Here is a 23,830-nt window from a genome sequence, read left to right on the forward strand (position 1 = left end):
TATCTTATCTGGAGATCAGATCAGCCATCTCCTAATCTGATCAGGAGGTTTCCAGATCTAAATCTTATTTAGATCTTGGACTCTCTAAGTGGATAGGGTCTAAGCCCAATCCTATTAGCTGATCCACTTCAGATTTCACCCCTTCATTAACTAAATAAACAGCCCAGTTCGAATTGGGCTTCAGGCCCATTAAGCTCATGTGCTCACTTAACCCTCTTAACTGCTGCCCAGTTGGGCTTCCTTGTATGGCGTGGGACACCAAGCATTGACTACACATCAGCCACATGGGTTCGGCCCAGCCTTTGTTACAAGGCCTGGCCGAATACACTGTTAAAGACAGTGCACCCCCTGAAACCCATCAAATGGGCTCTACGGGCCCAACACTTACCCTAAGAGGTCCCTGAGCCAAGCCACCTTGTAACACCCAGGAACTGTGGGCAGATGCAAGATTAGCCCATCAGGTATTATCCTCAATGGTTTTACACTTAACCTCTCAGCCCATAATGATCATACACTGCCTGACAAGAGAGGACCTCTCCCTCGGCTGCAAGGAACAGTGTTGCACTCTCCATTCACATGGATCCCGGGAATTAAAACCTTCTTGCAAACATTTTAGAAACCATATATATATATATTCTTTTATATCTTATATAAAATATATTTTGCAAAACAAATCTCAACGGTTGAAATCGGCTGCCGGCAGTCTTGGTTTCCATCAGTGAGAGTGCATCCCCGATCATTACCTTTGTCCGACAAAGGGGTTGATCCTGTCACTATGATCACCCACTCAGATGAATTCTCGAACTGTCCCAACATACCCAGGTTTTGACCCCCGCTAAGGATCTCACTGATTGGTACATCAAAGATAGCCCAATCCGACACCTAGTGCAGTATCATAATCGAGTCTAGGGGTCGGGTGTAACTTTCCAGTTTTGCCCATCAATCTCCAAGGTCCAGGGCAATACTGGAAATCTGGTCCAGTTCAAAGATTCAATTAATCCTACACTGTATGTGCCTAGGGTCTCACCCTGGCAGCTGAGACAAGCCACCCCAACCGACTTGGTGGCACTACAGTGTCAGCCTTGTCAGGATAGGTCTCCCCAGACCGACCCACTGGCTGTGAACATTCTAAACTAACACGAGTCTCATTAAGTGTCCAGTTTAAGGGTATTACACAGAAACATACCAAGAGAACATGAATCAAATATGTATCTTTATTCATTTACAATAAACTCATAAAGTACATCATTCTGATTGAAGCTAAGGGCATACAAAACTGTCTAACAAAGAGAGGAGATTATGTTCGAAAATCTCTCTCTGAACCCTAGTTGCCGCCGCCTCCTTCTTCCTCTTCTCTCTTCTTGAAACCTGATTTCTACTACTTTCTATTGATTCTCTGCAACTTTTTAAACAATCCTTTCATTTCAAAAGGCTGTTTTTCTTCTCTAACCAATATACCTATATACTACCTATTAGCAATAAACCCATTCAAATGAGTGACTAACTATAAATTTCATATAAAAACATAAACATGCCATCATAAATACATCATTTACATAATATATTAATTTCAATGTTTAATAACAAGAAATGCAGCGACAAAAAGAGAAAAATAAGGGGCTATGTTTCGTTCCCAAAAAAATTCTTAAAAAAATAAGAAAATAAAAATGCATGTATAAGAGGACTGTGTTTAAGGGGCAGAGACCCTGTTTCAGGCCAATAAAAAGGTTGAATGCAGTGAAAAAAAAGGGGATGGAGCCCCTGTTTCGTACCAAAATAAATAAATAGTGCAAAAATACAGGAAAAAATTTAGAACGTTGAGGCGCACAAAGAAGGGGGCAGAGCCTCTGTTTTTTTCCAACAATATTCCTTAAACAAATGTAAGAAAGAAAAATACAGGAGTACAGGACAACTAAAGAACTTACCTGGAGGTCCTGGACGACTTGGACTGAAAGAATGGAAACTCTTCTCAGTTGTCGGTCTTCCTTGTCTTCTCTTCTCAATCGTCAGTTTTTCTGTCTTCTCTTCTCAGTCTCGGTTCAGAACTCTAAACCCAAAAAACTTGTAACATACACATAGTTCTAATTAAAGAATAATTATCTTAATAAAAAGTGTAACATACAACAGGGTGTATGTTAATAAAATAAAACCAACCAATAAAATGATATAAATATACATGGGAGTTGAAAAAAATGAAACAAATATGTATGGATAATATGAAAACATGTTGGCGTTAGGCGAGGCGACCTCTAAAAGTCGCCTAGGCGTCGCCTTGACAACTACGGAAGCATGCTTCATGCCTTTGCTGTGTGCTTTTGTAGTTTGGTAAATATTGCCTTCAGAACAAGCTTTTCAAAGTAGAAGCATAAATAGGCATTTGGTTGCAATGTATTGCTTTGCCACATCTGACAAAAAATTTTATGTGTCAGAGTATAATCTGTTCCCTGCTCGTCTTGCCATGTGGCAAATGCACATGTCTTCAAAGAGCCTACCCTTTTTAAGCAGCTAGATGGCATTAACTATTCCACATGGTTCACAAAATGTTAAAAATGAACATGGTTATGATATATTGAACAAATTAACACCACATGGCACATTTTTTTTGCCATGTGGCAACTCTAAATATGTGGCATAAAAGTGCCATGTCTTTGTAGTGACTGTATATATATGGCACATGGGAAGGCATCACATGCTTGTGCCTCCCGTGGTTTTGCAAAAAAGCAAGAATGCCCTGAGCTGTGTAGTCAAAGCACAAAGCATCCTATCTTGCTTCATGCTTTTTATTACCAAAGTATTTTTGCTTTGGAAACCATGCATTACCAAACTTCAAAGCAGTTTCTTGACCCAAAGTACAATACTAGCATATCCAAGCACCACCCTCGGCAGCTTCAGCTACCTAAGCCATGTACGTCCTTGAGTAATTATTATATGCAATAATGCAAATGCTATAAACCAGGTTTTCTGTAAGCATCCCCAATCATTTCAAACCTGTTCACCCCTTGTTTGGCTAAAGAATGTGCCAACCTTCTTGTCTTTTGAAATTGAGCTCTTAATTCCTGTGCTAGTGTTCTAATTTATCGTTGAAGGTGTTGATTCTGCCATTTACATGGGCTATTCTTTAATAAAATGCTTGTAAAATACAAGAGTTGTCTTTGTAAAAATACATATTGGGTTACTTGAACCAATCACTTGACAGGTTGTTAATATTTCTAACTTGTCTTGGTATGATTGTAGACCATGTGAAAACACACAATACATAATAGGCTAGCTTAGCAGTTCTTAGTTCTCATAGTAAGGTATGAGACCTTGGAGGTAACCTCTACTTTTCCATATGTTAGAGGGTTGTTTTTATGTCATTTGGGTTAGGAGAAAAGGCAATCACTCATTGGGTAATTTTGTTTTACCCTTGATTGTTAGAATTTCTGTCTTATATTTTGTAGGGTTGCAAGAAAGTATTGTCCAGAAACCAACTTTGCATCATCCTAGGGGTTGGTTCTTGGATGGAGATTTTTGAAGTAACAAAGCAATGAAGCATTTCTCCCATCTAAAACCTATTAAGCCATGAAGCATTTTAACAGAAGCTTGTTCCATTATTTATATGAAGCATTTCTATGTTCTCTGAAAAAAACTTCATATTGCTTGAAAAAGTACAAAAGGCCATTACCTAATATTGGTGTCAGCTATCTGGGGTCTTGGGGAAGGGGTGGACTGTAGACCCAACTTGTCAGTTTTTAGCACAAAGTGGTTACTCTCAGAATTGAACCTGCATTTGCACACTTGTTCCAAGCAATGGCCCCTTTTGATTGAAAAAATACTGCTTGGATAAAATTATCACTACTAACAACTACTAACGGTACTTCAGATTTAAAACTTTATATCTACTTCATCTGTAACCTCAACATAAGTTTTTAACACTTGATGATTTACAAGACTGTTCTGCAACCTCAACATAACTTCATATCTACTTCATCTGCAACCTCAATTTGGTTAGACTGTTCTGATTTAATTTTATGACCTACAGCATCTTACATTTATTTGACTACTTGTCATATTTATATGTGCAGACACACTCAGCCCTTGCATAGTTTATATAACACAATGAACTCCCAATTAGCAGCAGCTGAGCAACTTTCTGAGTGCCTCTCAAAACAGATGGCTTTGTTGAATATAGAGTCACCTTCTGTGAAAAGAAAGAATGTGGCCAAAGAGCTGTTTGAATCAATTGGGTTATCTTATAATGGTGATTGTTTCAACTCTCCAGATGTAAAGGGTAGTGGCCATACACCAAATCCAGTCAAGCGACTTGCATTTTCTTCACAGAGTACTGCTACTAAGGATCAGTCCAGAAACCCTGCAAGCGCTATGAAGAATCAGGAACCAGAAACTGCAAGGAGGAGAAGAGATTCATTGGATCGGGTAATATTTCTTTTGATATCTGTTTTTGTTATCTATTGGATATATGCCCCTTTTTTTTCTTGTTGTTATCTTCTGTCATATCCCTGAAACAAGGAGGTTATTTGGTACCATAGTGGTTATCTAGATATTCTGCATCAACAATTATCATGTCAGCAATTTGGTTATGCCCATTTATGTAGAAACAACAGAAAAAAAATGCCAATGCAGATTTTTGTGAATAAGGCCAACTGTAAAATTGTCAAATTGTTTTTTCTACAGTGGGGGGTGTTAAGTCAGCACCACAATGAGGTGGCACATTTGGCAATGAGAAAATTCTTTACTTATATGTTTTGTTTTGTTGCGATTGCAACATGTTTTTTTGGTATTCTGAAATAGTACTTTAGATGCCTAGTAATGTAGGAGCCAAAATGTCAAAAATGTAATTTTCTAGAAATTTGTATTTTTTACTCTGGATCTTCTCCTCACACCGACCTCACAACATGTCTTGGCCTCACATCGGAACATCTCCTATATTTGTATTTATTATTCATGGGGAGATGTTCCCAATACACAGTGGGATGTGGCTGTGAGGAGTGCTCTTTGAGGAGTAGATAGTTGTCAAGGTGCCCTTTGAGGCTCACCTTGCCTAATCACCAAGCAGTTTCCTTCTTCTACTAAGGGTTCAGCCCCTATATATTTTTTTTAATTTCCTTTTCCTTCTTCTTTTCCATCTTGGCAACCGGTGCAAACGTCTCTGCATAGGCAATACCATGTTCTTGCTTGTACACCTGAACAACAAGGTGGTCTTTATATCTATCCAAATTGCTATCTAAATTCAGCTTAACAGAGTACACCCAATGACTTCCAATAATGGAGGCATTTGGTGGAGGGGGGACAAGTTCTCAGGTATCGTTTTCCAGTAGAGCTTGGATTTTAGAGTTCATGGCATCTTTCCAATGCTCAACTGCTATAGCTTACTGATAAGACTTTAGGATATCTGTGGAAGACAAATAGCAGAAAGGGAGCTATGGATTGTAGGAAATCCATAGCAGTCAAGAGGATGAGAAACTCTAGAGGAACAAAATAAAGGAGATGAAGTAGGAGGTGAAGGGTCACTTACATAAGGAGAATATGTGGATGGAATAAGGTCTAAGGATGATAGAGGAGCAGGCATTGGAGTTGATGATGGAGGAGGAATAGTTGATGGTGTAGCTGGATACTTCCTGAGTTATACTTGAAGAGGTAGTATTGGAGACTCAGAACTTGTAGAGGCAAGTTTTACAAAATAGAGAAGGATGGTGTGGGTGATTTAACAATCTGTTCAATGAAGGGCAGAATTAAAAAAAAAACAAACATAACAGAGAAAGCCCTTGCCCCTTGTGTTCTAAACTGTAACCCATGAAGGCATACATAGTCAATTGCGCAGTAAGCTTAGTGTGTTCATGGGGAGGGAGATGCACAAAACAAATGGTGAGTGATGAAAGAAACAATAACATGGTGATTGATTACTGAGAATTGAAGACGGAATGGTGTTAATGAGATACATAGTAGTGCTGGTCGACAAGACCCCCCCTTTCAACTACTGCTATGCATCTTCGTTCTTCTTAATATAAAAGATTTTTATTAAAAATAAAGAAAAAATGAGATCCCCCCTTCCTCTTCATCCTCCTCCTAACCCCCCTCCTCTTAAGGAGGCTTGTGTTCGGGAGGCTTATGCCTCTTGCGTTCTGAACTACACCTCACGCCTCTAGGTAGTGGAATGCCTCGCGTCACGCCTCCGCGTTTTAAAACATTGGTCTAAAGAAGTTTGGATCAAAGAGTCTTACTACATCTGAAGGAGGGGTCCACCTGCAACCAAAAAGTGAAGAAAACCAATTCCAAACAAAGGACATGAAAAGGACAGGATATAAGTAAGTGTGTAATTGTCTCAGCATAGGCCAAGCAAAGGCTACACATGTGGGGTGATTCGGGTGGAAGGTGCAGTTTGGCCTTATTTTTGGGGGTGATTTTCTGGAGCACCACCTCCTAGTAAAAGGCCCTTATTTTTGGGGGTACAAGGTTACACCAAACCTCTTTCGTTGGAAAGAATCTTGCCATGTTAGAGGATTGAAGAAGTGCTAGTAAAAAACCCAGGAGAGGCTGACCAAATTTTGCTATCCAAGCAAGACTGATCTAGGAACATCTTGGGGGTAGTCTTCTTTCAAAGATCAACTTCCTTCTTTGTTTAATTTCTCTCTTTTCAGAATGAGTCTATATCAAATGTGCGTAGTTGGAATTGGGTTTTATGAGGGGAATTCGAGACTTCGAATTTTCAAATGTATTGATTTGTTGACTCTCTTGGAAAAGGTTTGTCTTGATTCTTTTTCTCATTTGAGGTCTGGTGCAAGCATGTTCCTCCAAAGGTACATGTTTTCTGTTGGGAAGTGACTCTTAGATGTATTGGCACAATCGATATCTTACAAAGGAGAAGACTTTTCTAGTGTTTTTCTCCAAATTGGGTGTGTTGTTCTTAGGGACTAATTCTGCTGTTTTGAACTCCAAACCTGGATTCCCATCCAACACTGTTATCGACCCTCCTGTAGCATCTCTAAGTGTGTCCATTCAGTTTTGGCTACTGATGTGTGTGCTTTGCCTGAAGCAGGTACAACAGCTACCCAATCTGATATTTTGAGGCAGGAAAGTGGAGGTGGGACAGTGAGGATGGAAGGGAGGGTTGATAGAAGGAAGATAGGAAGGGGGTGGAAGTGCAAGTAGAAAGGATTTGGGGCTTGATCAATGAGTTTTTTGATGACCTTAAAAAAGGAAGAAATAAGTCAGGAGTGGTTCCAAAATAAGGTCGACTCAACTATAAAGGAAAACACAAAGACAAGTGAACCAATGGGTGAAGATGTATGTTAGAAAGAGAAAAGAGAAAAAGGAAAAGAGGAAGAAGGAAGAAGAAAAAGACAGAGGTAGAAAGGTTAATATCTAATGTAGAGGGTGACATTGAATTTAGTGAGAGAGGAGATAGAGAGAAAAAAACCCAAGTAGGGAGGGAAGAGTAAAAGAGGATTAAAAGGTAAAAAAAAATGAAAATAATCAATTGGAATGTAAGAGGTCTAGGGAGTGCAAGAAAAGGAGTGTGATAAAAAATTTAATAAAAAGAGAGGATCCTAATATGTTTATGCTGGAGGAGACCAAACTAGTAGAGTTGGATAGAAGATTGATCAAAAGATTGTGGAAATCGAGGGGGATTAGATGGGTGGAGACCCCATCCCTTGACGACATTTGGGGGCATAGTGATATTATGGACAGATGAGGTGTTGGAATCATTGGAGGAACTGATTGGCAGATATACCATATCTATTAAGTTCAAGAATGTGGAGGATGGATTCACTTGGGTGCTAGCTAATGTCTATGGACAAATATTTATAGAGACAACGGTGATATATGGGAGGCACTGTATGTAGTATGGGGCCTGTGGGAAGGTGCTTGGTGTTTGGGAGGGGATTTCAATGTGATAAGATTTTCCAATGAAACTTCTAATCTCTATCAGTTTATAACCACTAGTATGAGGAAGTTTAATGAATTCATAGGCTTTTGTGAATTGAATGAGATCCCCCTATTGCAAACAAATTTTATCTTGTCCAATTTTCAGGAAAACCCATTGTGCTCAAAACTAGATAGACTTTTGTTTAATATAGGATGGGAGAATTATTGGGAAGGCTTGGTTTCTAGAGAATTGCTAGTCATTTCAAACCACCACCCCATTAGATTAGGAACATATTGCTTCTTACATGGTCCTACACTTTTTAGATTTGAAAACATGTGGTTGACACATCCAAATTTTATTCGAAGAGTGGAAATGGTGGAAGGAAGATCTAAGGGGGATAAGGTGATTGGGAATCAAATTCCATAAGAAATTGCAAAGATTGAGAACTAAAATAAAGGAGTGGAAGAAGGATCATTTTGGAAGGTTAGGATAAAGGAAGTTGACTCTTATTTCTCATATTGAAGAGTTGGATAATGTAGAAAGTGGAAGAAACCTTCAAGCAAAAGAGAGGGAATTGAGATGGAAATTAAAGAAAGAATTGAAGGAAGTCCTCAAGAGAGAGAAAATATCTTGGAGACAAAAGTCAAGACACAAATGGATAAAGGAAGGGGGTGGGAATGCAAAATTCTTCCATGTGGTGGCCAATGGAAGAAGGCGTAAGAACTTTGTGGCTAGGTTGGAGATCAATGGGGAGCAGATCTTAAATCAGGATGTAATAGCTAGAATTTTTGTGGATCACTTTAAATCCTTTTACAGAAGACCTTTGGAAGAAAGATTGAGTTTAGAAGCATCCGAGTGGCCCTTACTTGATGTGGAGGCATCAAGTTGCCTAGAAAGATATTTTGAGTGGCCCTTACTTGGTCCAGGTGGATTCATAATGGCTTTCTATCAGTGTTGTTGGGAAGTGTTGAAAGTTGATTTATTTGAATTCCTTAAGGAACTCTCATTGTTAGCTTTGGAGTTGATGCGGACCTATCCAAAGGGCTTCCGACCCATTAGTTTGGTTATTAGTGTCTACAAGGTAACTACAAAAGTCCTATTGTTGAGGGTCAAAGTAATACTCCCTCCCTCATCAACTAGTTTCAAGGAGGCATTTGTGCAAGGAAGACCAATAATTGATCAAATCTTAATAGCTAATGAATGTGTAGAGGGAATGAAAAGGTCCAAATAGGAAGGATTTGTGTGTAAATTGGACTTGGAAAAGGCCTATGACCAGTGTTTTAAAAGCAAAAGGTGCAAGGGTATAATTAAAAATGAGGCAAGGTGCACAGTTTTTTAAAAAATAAAAAAAATGAAAAAATTGGAAGGGTATAATTAAAAAATATTTTCCTAAACTTCAAATTAAATTAAATGGTTAACAAACAACCTATTAATGTCAAATAACAACAAAAATCTGAAATAATCAAGTTCTCAATTACTCATCAATCAACATTAAGTTCAAGACTTAAAGCAAGCTATAAGCCATTAATGCGCAATACAATGAACAATCACATAGAGTTAGAGTCATGTCATAGGCAATTTTCTTTCAAAAAAAAGAGACAGAGAGACAAATTTCTTTCAAAAAACAACATAGATTATATACAATTTTCTTACAAAAAGGAAGAGTCAGAAACAGTTTTCTACCCAAAAAATGAGTCATAGCCAATTTTCTACAAAACAAAAGTCATAGACAATTTTCTATATAAAAAAAAGTCTTAGGTTTCATCTTCACTTGGATGCTCAACTTCATCTTCATTGTCATCTAACTTGTAGTCATCAAAATCCTCTTTAATTTCTTTTTCAACTTTAACTTCAATGTCAACTTCTTCCTCTTCTTCATCTTCCAATTGAAGCCGTCTTGGTCTTCAATGTCAACTTCATCTTCATTTGCTGCTCTTGCTTGTGAAGTTGAAGCTCTAGACCTTGTGTACCTTAGTGGATTTTCAACTCTAGAAGCATGAGCAACATCTCCCCATGTTAGTGTATCATCATCAAACACCAAATCATCTTCTGCACCATCCTCATCACATCCTACCTTACCCATTAACCATTGATTACACTCATCTGTATCTTTTAATATACTACCGTATATTATTATCCTACCAAAATGAGGTCCTGAGGTGTAGAGAACCAAAGAATGGAACATGGTTATTCTTGCTTTCTCATTTGTTTGCTAATGGGGGCAGTGTTGTCTTTTATGTATTCCTAACAAGGAGCAAAATATCGATATGCACTGATTCCAAAAATTGGGTTTTGGTGCATATTGATAGACCGATACTCTTGTTTTATTTTTATTTTATCACCGTGAGAGGTATGCCTTTCTACCATCCCAAACTTCGAAAACCTGCAAACCTTGTGTATTTTGGTGTATCTATGACCTTGGATACTGATATGGGGTGCATTGTATCGATATTTTGATCCTTAATTTCTAATCAAGTATATAATGAAACAGAAAGGGCTTTGGTCCAATAATAGTTTTTCACCAGACCTCTCTCTCTCTCTCTCTCTCTCGTTTCAATTCATCTCGCACTCCTTTTTCTAATTCATCACACATCATCGACCACAGCATGGTAGAACACTGGTTTAGAAGGATTGGAATTATCATCATCATCTGTTGACATCCCCTCGCACAGCTTCTGTTGTCGGTATGTTGTTAGATGATATAAGTAGGTTATATGTATGGTAGGAACTCCTCTCATTGAAATTTATGTTGTTTGATGTGTAATTTTAGGTGTTTTTTATGCAAAAAAAAAAAATTATAGCAGATGAAACTGATTTTTCTGTCTACTTTTCTAAGAAAAATTGAACTAAACTAGATCTGGCTTTTGTGACTTATATGATATGTTGAGGTTATATTTTCAAGTTTGTCTTGATGTGTTTGATCCATATGATATTTTAGTAGATCTGAGAAGTGGTTGCACAATTTTTTGAGGTGAATTTTTTTTTCTTGTGCAATTTTTTCTAGTTCATATGTTGCACCTTACCATAAATTACTTTTCTTGGAAAGGCAGTAAGGTAATTTTGCTCTTTTTATATACCCCTAATTCCCATGAGTACTCTTGAAGTCTTGATTATAATTCTTTTCTTTTCAGTCATGCCATTGATCATGTCAAAGTTTCATCCCCATTTTGCGCAGTTTCTTTTCTATATATTAACTCATCAAGATAACGCTTTGAAAGCACCTCTTCAATTCAACCACTGAACTGTAATTCGATAAGCAACAGCTTATTTAATCTCATTTGTCATTTTGGATTATCCTCTTTTGTATGATATATGGTCATACACCATAAAAAGAGAAGTTTTCTGTTTCTTAAATATTTTTATTTTTTTTTACAAGTGCACAGAGTGATTTTTTGTAATGTTTAGTTTTCTTATATTAGTTGCAGCCAACTATATTAAATTTTCTTAATTGTTCTCAATTTAACTTGAATGTAGAGTTGGGCTAGCTTTGAACCTCCAAAAACAACTATAAAAAGGATGGTATTGCAAGATGAACGTCCAAGGGTGACTGGAATTAAACCACCCCTGGTGAAAACTAAAGAAATATTTAGTGCTCGTGTGTGGGAAGGACCTTCCACTACTCTCTCGAAAGACCATAGAGCTTCTTCACCTTCCTTGCAGACAACCATTAAAAAAAATGAGCCACAGAGATATGGAGGAAGCAAAGGTAGTCTCTTCAGCTTAATCTTTTATAAGGAATATCTAGTTAGTATAATTGCTGACCACATGCCTTGTATATGTTTTCTGTAGACATGCAAGATAGACCTTCAAAACAGGCCTTCGAAAATCAACCAACTTCTTTGTTCAAATGGGCTAATGACCATTCAGGGCCTTCAGAATCTTTGGGATTAAAAGCTCCTACCATGCAAGTAACACAACAAAGCAATCCTCTACCATCTTCATCAGCAATGGCATCTCAATCATTATACAATGCAATTCGAAACAACACAAGTGAGACTCAGGATGTGGCCTCAGAGAGATCAATCATTGGAGTGACTCATATTGGGAAGTCTGGTCCATCCACTGTCCAACCAGTTCCTGTCTCCAGTTTGAAATCAAATTTGCAGTCTGAAAATCTTACAAATCAAACACTATCAACCAGTACGAACTTAGCTGAACAGCCACATGCAACACAAAAGAAAACCACACCTGTAAAGGCTCAAGTGAGTGATATGTTGTTGAACAGAGGCCCTCTGACAAAGCCAACTGGAAGTGTAAAACAAGGAGCAGGATATCCAGAAAAGTCGGTTGGAATACTCGAAAGAAGCCATAGCTCAACATTTGCCTCCATGTCTGCTGCTGAATCTGCTACATCTCTGCATGAGAAAAATTTCAAATCTGATACTGTCGCAACCAAAATCCAATCAGGTAATACAATATCATCTTCAACAGTTTCTTCTTCAGCCTCTGTGCAGCCCTTGGTTCCATCACTGTCGTCAGCTGTTCTTTCATCAATTTCCCAATCTTCTCCCATTGAGCTAGCAACCGTCCCATCCTCATCACCAACCATATCATTTGGGGAACTAAACAATGTTAAACCCAGTAAAGATGTTAACCAAACGGTTGCATTGCAGTTTTCTGCTCCACCTACTCTTCCTTCATCTTCTTCCTCTTCACAGGCCTCAAAAATGGTGATTTTTCCATCTGCTCCAGAAAGTAAGCCTCCTATTGGTGAGCTTATGTCAAAATCAGAGATACTTGGCACATCACAAGCTTCCCTTCCGCATACTGATCACCCTGCAAGTGAATGCAGTTTAAAATTAGAACCACCTATGCAACCAAAACCTGCAACTGAAGTCTCTACTGGATTGGTGTCTGGAGTGCAGCCCAATTTTAAGAACATATTCCGTTCTGCCTCTATTGTTGCTTCGAGCACTAAATTTGAACAGCCATCTATTGCAAATGTTCCAGTTGCAGCACCTTTCTCATCTTTTAGCAGTACCACTGATGGAAAAAGTGAAAGTATGGACAATGTGTCACAGGAGGATGATATGGAAGAAGAAGCTCCTGACACAACAGAATTGAATTTGGGAAGCCTTGGTGGATTTGGAATTGGATCAGCCCCCACATCAGCTGCACCAAAAGCCAATCCTTTTGGTGCTCCATTTGCTAATGCAACAGCAAATGCTGCAAGCTCTTCATTCACTTTCACAGTTCCTACTGGGGAGCTGTTTCGCCCTGCATCCTTTGATTTCCAGTCTGTACAGCCTTCCCAACCATCTCAACCAACAAATCTGTCTACATATAGTTGTGCTTTCAGCACTGGACCCACTTCTCCAGCACCTACTGGGGGTGGGTTTGGCCAGCCAGCAGCTATTGGACCTGGGCAGCAGGCCCTGGGGTCAGTACTTGGTAGCTTTGGACAGTCAAGACAATTTGGCTCTGGTCTACCAGGAACAGGTTTTGCTTCTCCCAGTGCATTTGGTGGTGGCGGGTTCTCTGCAACTGCAAATCCTGGAGGATTTGGATCTAGTGGTTCATTTTTAAGCACTCCTACGGGTGGAGCTAGTAATGCAGCTATAGGTGGTGGCTTTGCTGGAGCTGCTGCTTCAGGTGGTGGCTTTGCTGGAGCTGCTGCTTCAGGTGGTGGTGGGTTTGCTGGTGCGGCCTCTGCTGGTGGTGGTTTTGCTGCTGTGGCCTCATCTGGCGGTGGGTTCTCAGCAGCTCCTGTAGCAGGTAATATTTTATTCTCATTACTTATTTTTTCTAGGGAATCTGGTATAGAATGTTGTTTAACTCTGCTCGTCTTGCAACATGTCTGAGCCTAATTTAACTTTGATGCCACTTTGTAGTAAATTCGGTGTCCTGGCAAAATTCTCCATTTAATCTGAGGGTTACTTTCACAGGTAGTGGATTTGGTGGATTTTCTGCTTTTGCCAACGGCGGGCCAGGAACTGGAACACCACCGGCTCAGTTAATAACACAGATGAGAAAGTAGTTGAATATGATTCAGACTACCAAGGTTTGAGACTTTGGAATGTTAATCCGTCAAATTTTGTCTATATTTCCAAATCTAAATAGTACAAGTCTCCAATCAAATCGTCATGTTAATTGGTGTTCCCAATAGTAATTAAATGAAATGCTCACAATAACCTCCTAAGCCCCACCTCCCCGAAGAAGAATGTGAAAATGTATCTCGCTTCATGATTATAGATTTTGTGTACAGTAGTATATCCTGCTTAAATACATTTGCTGAATGAATCTCAAATACCTTAATTGATTTTAAGATGCCAAACTTTTTTCTTGTTAACAGGGTTTGAACTGCAAAGATTATTGAGGCTGATGCCAGGTTCAAAGTATCGGAAATGCTATGCGTATCGGAAAGGCAAATTTAAGAGACTTATTGGGATCGGACGAAAAATTAAGATACGCATGGAAACACATGAAAATGTTATAAATACTCTAATAAATCATAAATAAACATCAATATCACTAAATATAAGACGTAAATGAGCTATTTATGTATAAAAATAACACATTTTAGTGGGTTTTATGAAAAAACATTATAATCAATAAACGGGAAGTTGGGAATAGAAACATACTATCTAATTATGGACATAACAGATCAAGTAATTATTTTGCGTGTTTTATTCTAATTTTCTAAAAACTAAATAATTATTTATTTTTATTCAAATAATTATTTTGCATGTTTTATTATAAAAATTAAATTAAAATTAAGAAAAGTAAATATGTAACAAAAAATTGAATGGATTTATAGACATAATAGATGAAATAATTATTTTGCATATTTTATTCTAAAAATTAAAAAAAAAAAAATTGTAATGTTTTAAAACACAGAGGCATTCCACTACTTAGAGGTGTGAAGCATAGTTCAAAATGCAAGAGGCGTAAGCTTCCTTAAGAGGAGGAAAGAGGAAGAGGGGATTTCATTTTTTTTCTTTATCTTTAATAAAAAACTTTTATATTAAGAAAAATAAAAACACATAATAGTTGTTAAGAGGGGGGCAAACCACTTTCTTTCCCCTTATCTTTTCTAACATTAGCTGAAAATGTAAAAGAAATTTGAAAAAACATATTTAGTTTCACTCATTTTTTTCACAACCTTGAAAAACTTGTTGAATCTTGTAAATTTATAGATGCTTTGGCAAATTTTTACAAGATTTCAGTCTTTAAAAATGTTAAAAAGCTTTTTAAAGGATTTGGTAAAGAAAGAGGGCTTTCTAAAATGGGTTTAGAAGCCCTCTTTCGAACGGAGTTTTATTTGCATTTCCACCATAGTAAAATTGTACTATATCAGTTGATATGCTACCTTATTGATAGCGTATCGGTCGATATAGTATCGAAATGCACTGATACTCAACAATACAGGTTCGATATGGGCACGATACGGCCTTGATACGATGAATAGATATGGCACATTCAATTTGGTACCATGTACCATGCCGAAAACTTGCTAGAACGATACATATCGGTCGATACGGGCCGATACGTGATGAAATTTTGAACCTTAGCTGATGCTACATGCCTGTATGGCTGTATGTAGGGGTGGCAAATGGGTGGGTTGGGTGTGGGTTGAGTACCAACCCATGACCCACCCATATTGACCCATTGACCCATTGTCATCCATATTTATTGGGTATTAGTGGGTCACAACCTACCTTGACCCTAACCCACCCATATGACCCATTAACCCAATGCAAATATTAAGAAAATATAAGATTTATACCAAAGAAAACTATAAATATAAAAAATTAGAGAAAAAATATAAAAAATACAAAGAAATAATAAAAATGCAAAATTTGACATAATTTGCAAAAAAAAATCACAAAAACAATAAAAATTGCAGAAAAGAAGGAAATTTTAAAATATGTATTTCAAAAAAGTAGAAATAGAATAAAATACATAAATTGATAAAAATTCAAATTAAATATATATTTCAACTGAGAAATTATAAAACAAAAATCAAAATACCTAAATCATAAAATTTTTAAAATTTATATATTTCAACAAAAAATATTTAAAATATAAAAAAACAAAACGATCATATACTTCAACTAATACCAAAAAATATAGAAAATGATGCAATTTTAATATATAATAAAAAATATAAAAATTGCAAAAAAAAATCGCCTCTTTTTCCTGTAACCTGTATTGACCAATGACCAGCGACGACGGTAAGAATAATAAGAAGAGGGGAGGAGGGGTAGAATAATAGATTTGAAACTGATATCTAATACCGACGGAGGCATTGAGAAGAGGAAGAACAAAATCGGGACACAAACTGGCGATGACAATATTAGTGATATCTACAGCAGCAAGATTGGTGGTACCAGTGGCTGTAGCCATTGAACCCTAAAAGCTAATTACGTAGATGACTAGTGTTAACTAAGGGTGTCAATGGACCAGTTTTGGATTGAACCCCATCCAGTCCAAAATGAATTTGGACGGATTGGATGGACCAACAAGAAATTGGATTGGACCAATTTGTTTCAAAAGATTTATTAGATTGGATTAGACCTGGCCCATCTGTAATAAATTTATATTGGATTGGATTGGATTAAGCTAATATCTGGACCATTGATATAAGATAAGAATATAGGTGTTAATGGACCAGGTTTGGGTTCAAACCAATCTAAATCAAAACGAATTTGAACAGATTGGACAATCCAGACATTGAATTGGATCGATCAAAAATGATCCAAAATATTCATTGGATTGGATTGGACCTGGTTCATTTATGATGGACTCACATTGGATGGGACTGAATTGTACCAAATCCAGTCCAATTGACACCCCTAGTGTTAACTTCTACCCATGGGTACCCTCAATCCAACCCCACCCTGACCCTTTTTCCTTGACCCAAATGGGTCATTCAACCCATAATGACCCTTTACTAAAGTGGTTGGGCATGGGTGGATTGGGTGGTTCAGATGGGTTGGAGTCAAAATTGCCACCTATAGCTTATATGTTAATTAGGTTTAGTTTGGAAAGAGTACAAATACAAATATGTACAGTGCAAATACATACAAAGTAATACAAAATACAAGATTTTGCACTCTACATATTTGCATTTGTACTCCTTCCAAACTGAGCCTTATTGGAAAATCCATGGACATTAATTGGTGATAATTGATGGGCTTAATTTGAAATTTGGAATCTAAAAAGACCACAATTATCAGTTTAGCACATTTAAAGGCATACCAATGGATATTTAAATCCGAATTTCAAAATAAAAATGGTTTATTTCAATCTATACCATTTTGTCAGTCTATACCAATTGTTACAAATCGATGTGAATCAATATGGAAGGAATGGTGCAATACCGAGCCATTCCACCTGTGTTGTATGAATCCCCTTGATACAAAATTACAAATACAATTTGCCTTGTATCAAATATATTGTATTGATTTTAAACCTTGATTAGATGATTGGGTGAGCAAGGTGTAGTGGACTGCTCATCATGGAAAGAGTGAAATGGTACCACGCTGAACCCATTTCTGTCATGTGATTCCCAATTTCCCAAGGAGCTGAGCTCCACAAAGATTGATTTCTTAATAAAATGGAAAATCATCAGTCTTCTTCAATATGGATGATTCTCAACTTCTCCGGTAGGTCCTATACATTACATTTTGTATTATTATTATTATTATTATTATTATTTTTGGATTTTGAGAGGGGAAACTTGGTTGATGGGATTTTGGTTCCCATTGACCAAGAACCTTATGTTCTTTTTTCAGCTTTATGTGGAGACTAGGAAAAGTTTATTTTCTTGGGTATCACTTACCCAGGAAAGTGGTACCCATCTCTTAGGTGGATAAAAAACTTTCCCACATAAGGGGAAGCTGCCAATACTTGAATGGGACAAAGATGCCCCTTTTAATAATGGATTTCTATGGCTAAAATGGTTGCCTTATTTACATGAGAAATAAAAGAACATGGGAAAATACACTTAACCAAGAGTGTTACTAAGGAAAAACTTACCCAAGTAATTACATTTACCCGGGTAAGTTACTTACCGAAAAGCAAGTAGGTCCTAAGAGAAAGGGGCAGCAAAAGAATAATGTTGGGACTAAAAGAACGAAATCATTGTCACTCAACACTTGTTCATGAACATTTGAGACCAATCAAGGTTCAAAATATCGATACGCCTGATACGCTGGTAGGGGCATATCGGGCAAATCGATACTGCATTTTTTTACTTTTTTTTTATTTTTTTTGCAACCAGTTCAGGGGGCTTGTTTAGGGCTCCTCCACCCCCTGAACCGGTCAGACCCCTGATACACCCACTGTAGGGGCGTATTGGAGGGGTCCCAAATCGATACGTATCGGTCGATACGGGTCAATACTTTGAACCTTGGAACCAATGTTTTCAAAAACAACCTGGAACTAGAACTGCTTTGACAACCGGTTTTTGGGTAAGTAGTTCAACCATTCAGTTTGAATGGAAGGTCTATTTCAGTTAAAAATAATAGAAAAAATAAAAAAAATGACCAAAAACTATTGTCAAGTTGAATGGGTTTATGGTTTGACTAAAGAATGGGTTGAAGATGGTTTTTGGCTAAAGAATGGGTTGAAGATGAAATAGAACCAGTTGCCTGAATGGTTTTGGGCCAAATGGTCCAACTGTAAACGTAAACAATGGTTCGAAAACAGCTGGAATAGCCAGGGATTGATTTTGATGCTCTTTTAGTGACGAGCAAAATATTGAGAATTATTGAGAAGTTGAGTTTTACTCTATTGGACTTTCAACCATAATTACCTTGGTGTTATTTCGTCTTGTGTTTCAATGCACTTATGTATTAAAAATTCAGTCTCAAGCGTCTAAAAGTATTAATACTCTTTTTTTCTTAGTTTCAATCAATGCCCTTCTTACCAACATTAATGCATACCTAGTTACCACCCTAGTCTTGTAGGAAAAATATAATTCATTTTTCGCTTTTTCCACATTTTCTCTAAATTATAGGGTGTTTGATTTCGTGGGCGTTTATTCAATAAATGCCGCCACATAAACGCCACTTCAGCAGTTCTCTTCTTTCATACTTTTGTATGCATCGAGAATGGTAAAGGTGCATTTTGGTTTTTGTGCATATCTAGGAAGTTATTTTTTAAAGCTTTCATGATCAGTTAGGCGTTTTTTCACTGTTACACTGATGTAGTGCCTAGCTGTCATAAATAATTATAATTATTACCTTTCTTAGTGCCTAACTTTCATAAACAATTGTAATTATTGCCTTTCTTGGTTTTGCAAGTAAATAAAACATAAGAATTGAATGAAAAAAATATAAGCGAAACAAAACACATATTTAATTTCCTCTCTCTACACTCCACACCTATCCAGCTATCCACAAGACAGTGGAGCTTCACATCAAGAAAATCTCCCAAACTTGTATGTTGTCATTCATGAAAGATATTTATAAAAAAAAAAAAAAAAGTTGTTTATTTAAACACCCCTATAATTTTTATATTTACTAAAACCAATGCTTATTTTATACAGGATAGGAAATGACATTGTATCACTGCTTATTTTATACAGGATAGGAAATGACATTGTATCCATTTGACCAAATTAATCAAAGGAAAATGAAAAACAAAATATCAATTTTGAGAGCAGGTATTTTAGGAACAAAAATCATGGGTGCATGCCCTTTCTCACATTTTTCACTCATTTTAAGAGGTCAGGTCCCCAATCACCATTCACAAACGAAATGAACAATCCTTTTACATATGGTATCAAACGAAATGAACATTTTTAGGATCAAAATATCAATTTTGATTTGGATTGAACCAAATCAAATCCAATTGACACCCCTATATATACCTTCTACATATGGTATCCCTTTGAGGATAGCTATCATACAAAAAAATGAACAATCCTGCGAATGAATTTTTCTCGGTGAGCCACATTATGCGCAGGAGAATTAAAAGTACTATTTACAAAATTAAAAAAAAAAAAAAAATCTCCACATAGTTGGACATGTAAATCGGGCTGTACCGCCCACGGCCCGACACGATAGTCTGCAGGCCATGCCAGGCCCGGCACGACCATGCGGGCTATGCTGGGCCTGGAATTTTAGGTCCACGGCCGGCCCATATATATTTTATATATATTATAATTATATAATAATATATAAAATATAATATATCAATAAAATAAATATTTTTTTAATTTTATTATAATAATTTATTTAATTATTGCATATATAAACAATTTTATACACAAAATTCATATAAAATTAAAATTTTAAGTTTTTCTGTCAATTATTTTAAATAAATAGCTTTGATCCGATACACGGCACGACCTGGCCCAAGAATCGGCCCATGGGCCAGCCCGGCCCATGGCAAGGCATGACATAGCACAGCACAGGCCCACATGGGCCCGGGCCGTGGGCCATGCCGGGCTGACCCCCAAATTTTTCACCGAAGAAGGCATTAAGTGCGAGTCACCAATGGGTCGTGTCGTGCCGGCCCAACCCAGCCCACTTTACACCTCTACACAGTAAAAAGATGTTAATTTTTGTTGATCGTTGTCACAATAAGTACGTAGTTGTTATTTTCCAGGGACCACTAGCGAGGGCCCATGCTATGCAGGGGCAAAACATGATGGCAAATAAAGAAAAAATTGAAAATGAAGAAATTAATGGAAAAATTGAAAATCTGTAAACGTATTGGATCATTGGGGCAGAAACATTGATCAAGTTTCTTACCAGTATCAACAAAGTCATAAAAACAAGTTAATACACAATTGAAAGATAAAAGGAAGAATTCACTACAAATTCTAGTGGTGAGAGGGACAGAAAATTTCTAAGAAACTTACCTAGAAGACCAAGTCAAATCTTCTCTAAAAATTCCAAAAAACAGGCTTTCACATAATTGATACTATTATAATTCCTTTTGTGTCTAGAAAAAAAAAAGGGAAATTGTCTAAAACTTACCATGAATTTTTAACATTTCTCTTAAACTCACAACTCTTCAAAATGTCTAAAACTCACCATGTCAGTAAGTTTTTATTTTCCAAAACTCACCTTTTGTTAGTGCACCATTAATGCTTCTTAACAGAGACGTAATAGGTTTCGTTTTACCCCAAATCTAATATTTGGCCAAAATCCATTGAAAAAGTTAACAACCCGTTGACCCAGGCGGTCGAACCGTCGACCCATCAACCTGTTCAACAATTTTGACCATTTTTTATTTTTAAAATTTATGTGTCAAAATGGGCCATCTGTTCGAACTGGACGGTCAGGTTGTCGACCTAGAAACCAGTGGTCAAAACGGTTCCGTTTCCGGGTCATTTTTTAAAACGTTTTATGGGAGAAAGGAAGTTTGAGCTCGCTTTGGGGTTAACAGGACGAGCTAATGGTCGTCCCATTAGCCCAGCACACGAGAACGCCCCACCACGTGCGACTGGACATGTGGCAGTCACACGTTGTGTGGGGCGTTTGTGGGGCGACAGGCAGTGGGGCAGAGATGCGAACTCCCCTAAGAGCTGGTCTCTACGAAGGTCACTTTTTGGGCCCTTAAAGGTAGCTGAACATGAGCAACCCTGATGGGTTAGGATTAGGGTGAATTATTTTTTGATTTTGGGTAATTTTTCGAGATCTATGCATTTTAAGAGGCTGTAGATGTCTTGTCCTACAAATTTTGCAAATAACCTTTTATTTGGCTTCAAATTGCAATTTTTAATACTTTTTACAAATAATAAATTAAAAACTAAATTAATAAATATAAAATAATGATATATATATATATATATACAACTTGAGCCATTTGATATAAACAATTGAACTGGTGACTCACGACCCAAATGCAAAAACGGTTTGGCCTCTAGGTCACTTTTTAAAACATCAATTGTAGCATGACAATACAAAGCACGCTATTTGAGCATATTAATATTATTATAGAAGATGTTCAATGTTTTAAAAGTTACAATCTTTCTTTTCTTCCATCTTATTATTTTGTTGGGTTATGGGTTTCCAAATTTGGGGGATGTTTGGAACCATGGCCATTTTTCAAAAAAACGGTGCCATGTTGGATCCACATAGGCGTTTCAATAAACGCCCATGTATCTCATTGTTTGGTTCAGCCGATTATTAAAAAATTGGACATGCCTCGAAAATCAGGACTCCATTGATTGGCGTTTCATGCATCAGTGAACTGTTTCCCCCAACGGTTGACTGATGTGTATCCTATGTGGTGCTTACCTGTCAGCACATACATGAAAAATGGTGATGAAAATCACCTTACCAAACAGCATATTGTTACTCACTGCCTACGTGTGGCAAAAACGTTATTTTGTGAAAAACGGGTCTTGGAAGCATGGGCATTTTTTCTTGAAAATCGGTCCCAAAAAATGCCCATGCTTCCAAACACCATGTTGAATGTCCTGATTGAACCGGTTACGCCATTAATATGATGGATAAATCTAAATCTGTATAATAATTCTCTTTGGCGAGGCGAAGCCAAAATGCCAGGCTATAACCTAGGGGATGTTTGGAACTATGCCTGTTTTTCAAAAAAACGGTGCCACGTCGGATCTACATAGGCATTTCAACAAACGCCCATGTATCTCATTGTTTGGTTCAGCCAATTATTAAAAGTCGGGCATGCTTCAAAAATCGGGACCCTGCCGATGCATCGGTGAATCGTTTCCCCCAATGGTTGACCGATGTGTATCCTATGTGGTGCTTACCTGTCAGCACATGTATGAAAAACGGTAATGAAAATCACCTTACCAAACAGCATAGTGTTGCTCACTGCCTACATGGCAGAAGCATTTTTTTGTAAAAAATGAGTCTTGGAAACATGGACGTTTTTTCTTAAAAATCGGTCCCAAAAAACACCCACGCTTCCAAACACATTTCATGCGGCATATACATAAAGGCTAAAGAATTATATATACTTTTAAGGCTTAATCCTTAGATCACCTTGAACGTTAACACCTTGCCTCTACCCTTAAGCCTTCTAAATCCTTAATGAAATGTGTTGTTAGAGCTTAATGGATTAAGGGTAAAACAGACCCACCCTTTTCTCTGGGTGATGGATAAAGCAGTCCAACCATTTGTGTGAATGATCGATTGCAAATATTAGTTGGGTTAGGATTGGCAGGGATAGGGCTAGGACTTAGTAGAAATGGCAACAGGCTGGAGCAGGGCTGAGTTTTATATATCTTGTCCCTGATTCCAAACACATATACCTCACCCAATGCCCTAACAGGGCTTGAAATCCCTGCCCCATCCCTACAAGGAACGAGGATCCCGGAATTTGCCCCACCTCTTATAGGCCAGCATGGTTTTATTCACATTTTGGGTTGGCTTACTGCTTGATATGCTCCACCCTGCCAATCTGCTTGGATTGGCTTTCTGCTTGATATGCTTCACCGCTTGTTTTCTTTATATTTGATTTTTAAAAGGGTATGTCAATTATTTGATTTATTATCAAGTAACATTGATATATCCATTTGTTATATCATGTGTGTGTTAATAAATACTGTTCCCACCCATCCTCGGTTAGAATAATTCCAGCCGGGTTTCCCTAGAACCCACCCCAACCCTATCAATGATCCAAAAGGGTAGGGCCTGACAGGGGTGGGTTAGTTTGCCGTACCTACTACTTAAGCCTCTATTCACAAAGCCAAGCCAGCTGCAATGGTGACCGGTGAGAATGTGCAGATGAAGTAGTAGATAAATTTTAGGATCTGTTTTTTGGGGGGGGATTTTGAGAGAGAGAAAAATTAGTTGATGGGATTTTGGTTTGAACCCACCAAGAAATTCATAATGTTTTTTTTTTTTTTTTTGAATTTTTCTCGAATATCACTTATTCATGTAAGTGATAGTCCTCTCCAAGTGGATAAGTAATTTTTTCACCTTTCAAGGTTAATTTTACACATAAATGTGACATATACCTGTGAAAATGCTCATGCACCATCATCTCTTTAAAATCTTATCAAGAGGATGACATATACCTGCA

The 23,830-nt window shown here is 37.4% G+C and overlaps 1 protein-coding gene across 1 annotated transcript in view; it reads left to right on the forward strand.

The window, feature by feature from the left end:
• The window catches only part of LNO1 (Nuclear pore complex protein), a 71,769-nt gene extending 57,643 nt beyond the window's left edge, over positions 1 to 14,126 (forward strand). The window contains exons 14-17 of the mRNA XM_010273626.3: positions 4,065 to 4,416; positions 11,342 to 11,573; positions 11,657 to 13,582; positions 13,753 to 14,126. Of these exons, the coding sequence (XP_010271928.1) occupies positions 4,065 to 4,416; positions 11,342 to 11,573; positions 11,657 to 13,582; positions 13,753 to 13,844 (2,602 nt within the window). The 3' untranslated portion in view covers positions 13,845 to 14,126. The remainder of the gene's footprint in view (positions 1 to 4,064; positions 4,417 to 11,341; positions 11,574 to 11,656; positions 13,583 to 13,752) is intronic.
• Positions 14,127 to 23,830: the final 9,704 nt, after the last annotated feature.

The sequence above is a fragment of the Nelumbo nucifera genome, chromosome 7 (genome assembly GCF_055504915.1).
Source record: "Nelumbo nucifera cultivar China Antique chromosome 7, China Antique-T2T, whole genome shotgun sequence".
In the NCBI taxonomy this organism is placed as follows: domain Eukaryota; kingdom Viridiplantae; phylum Streptophyta; class Magnoliopsida; order Proteales; family Nelumbonaceae; genus Nelumbo; species Nelumbo nucifera.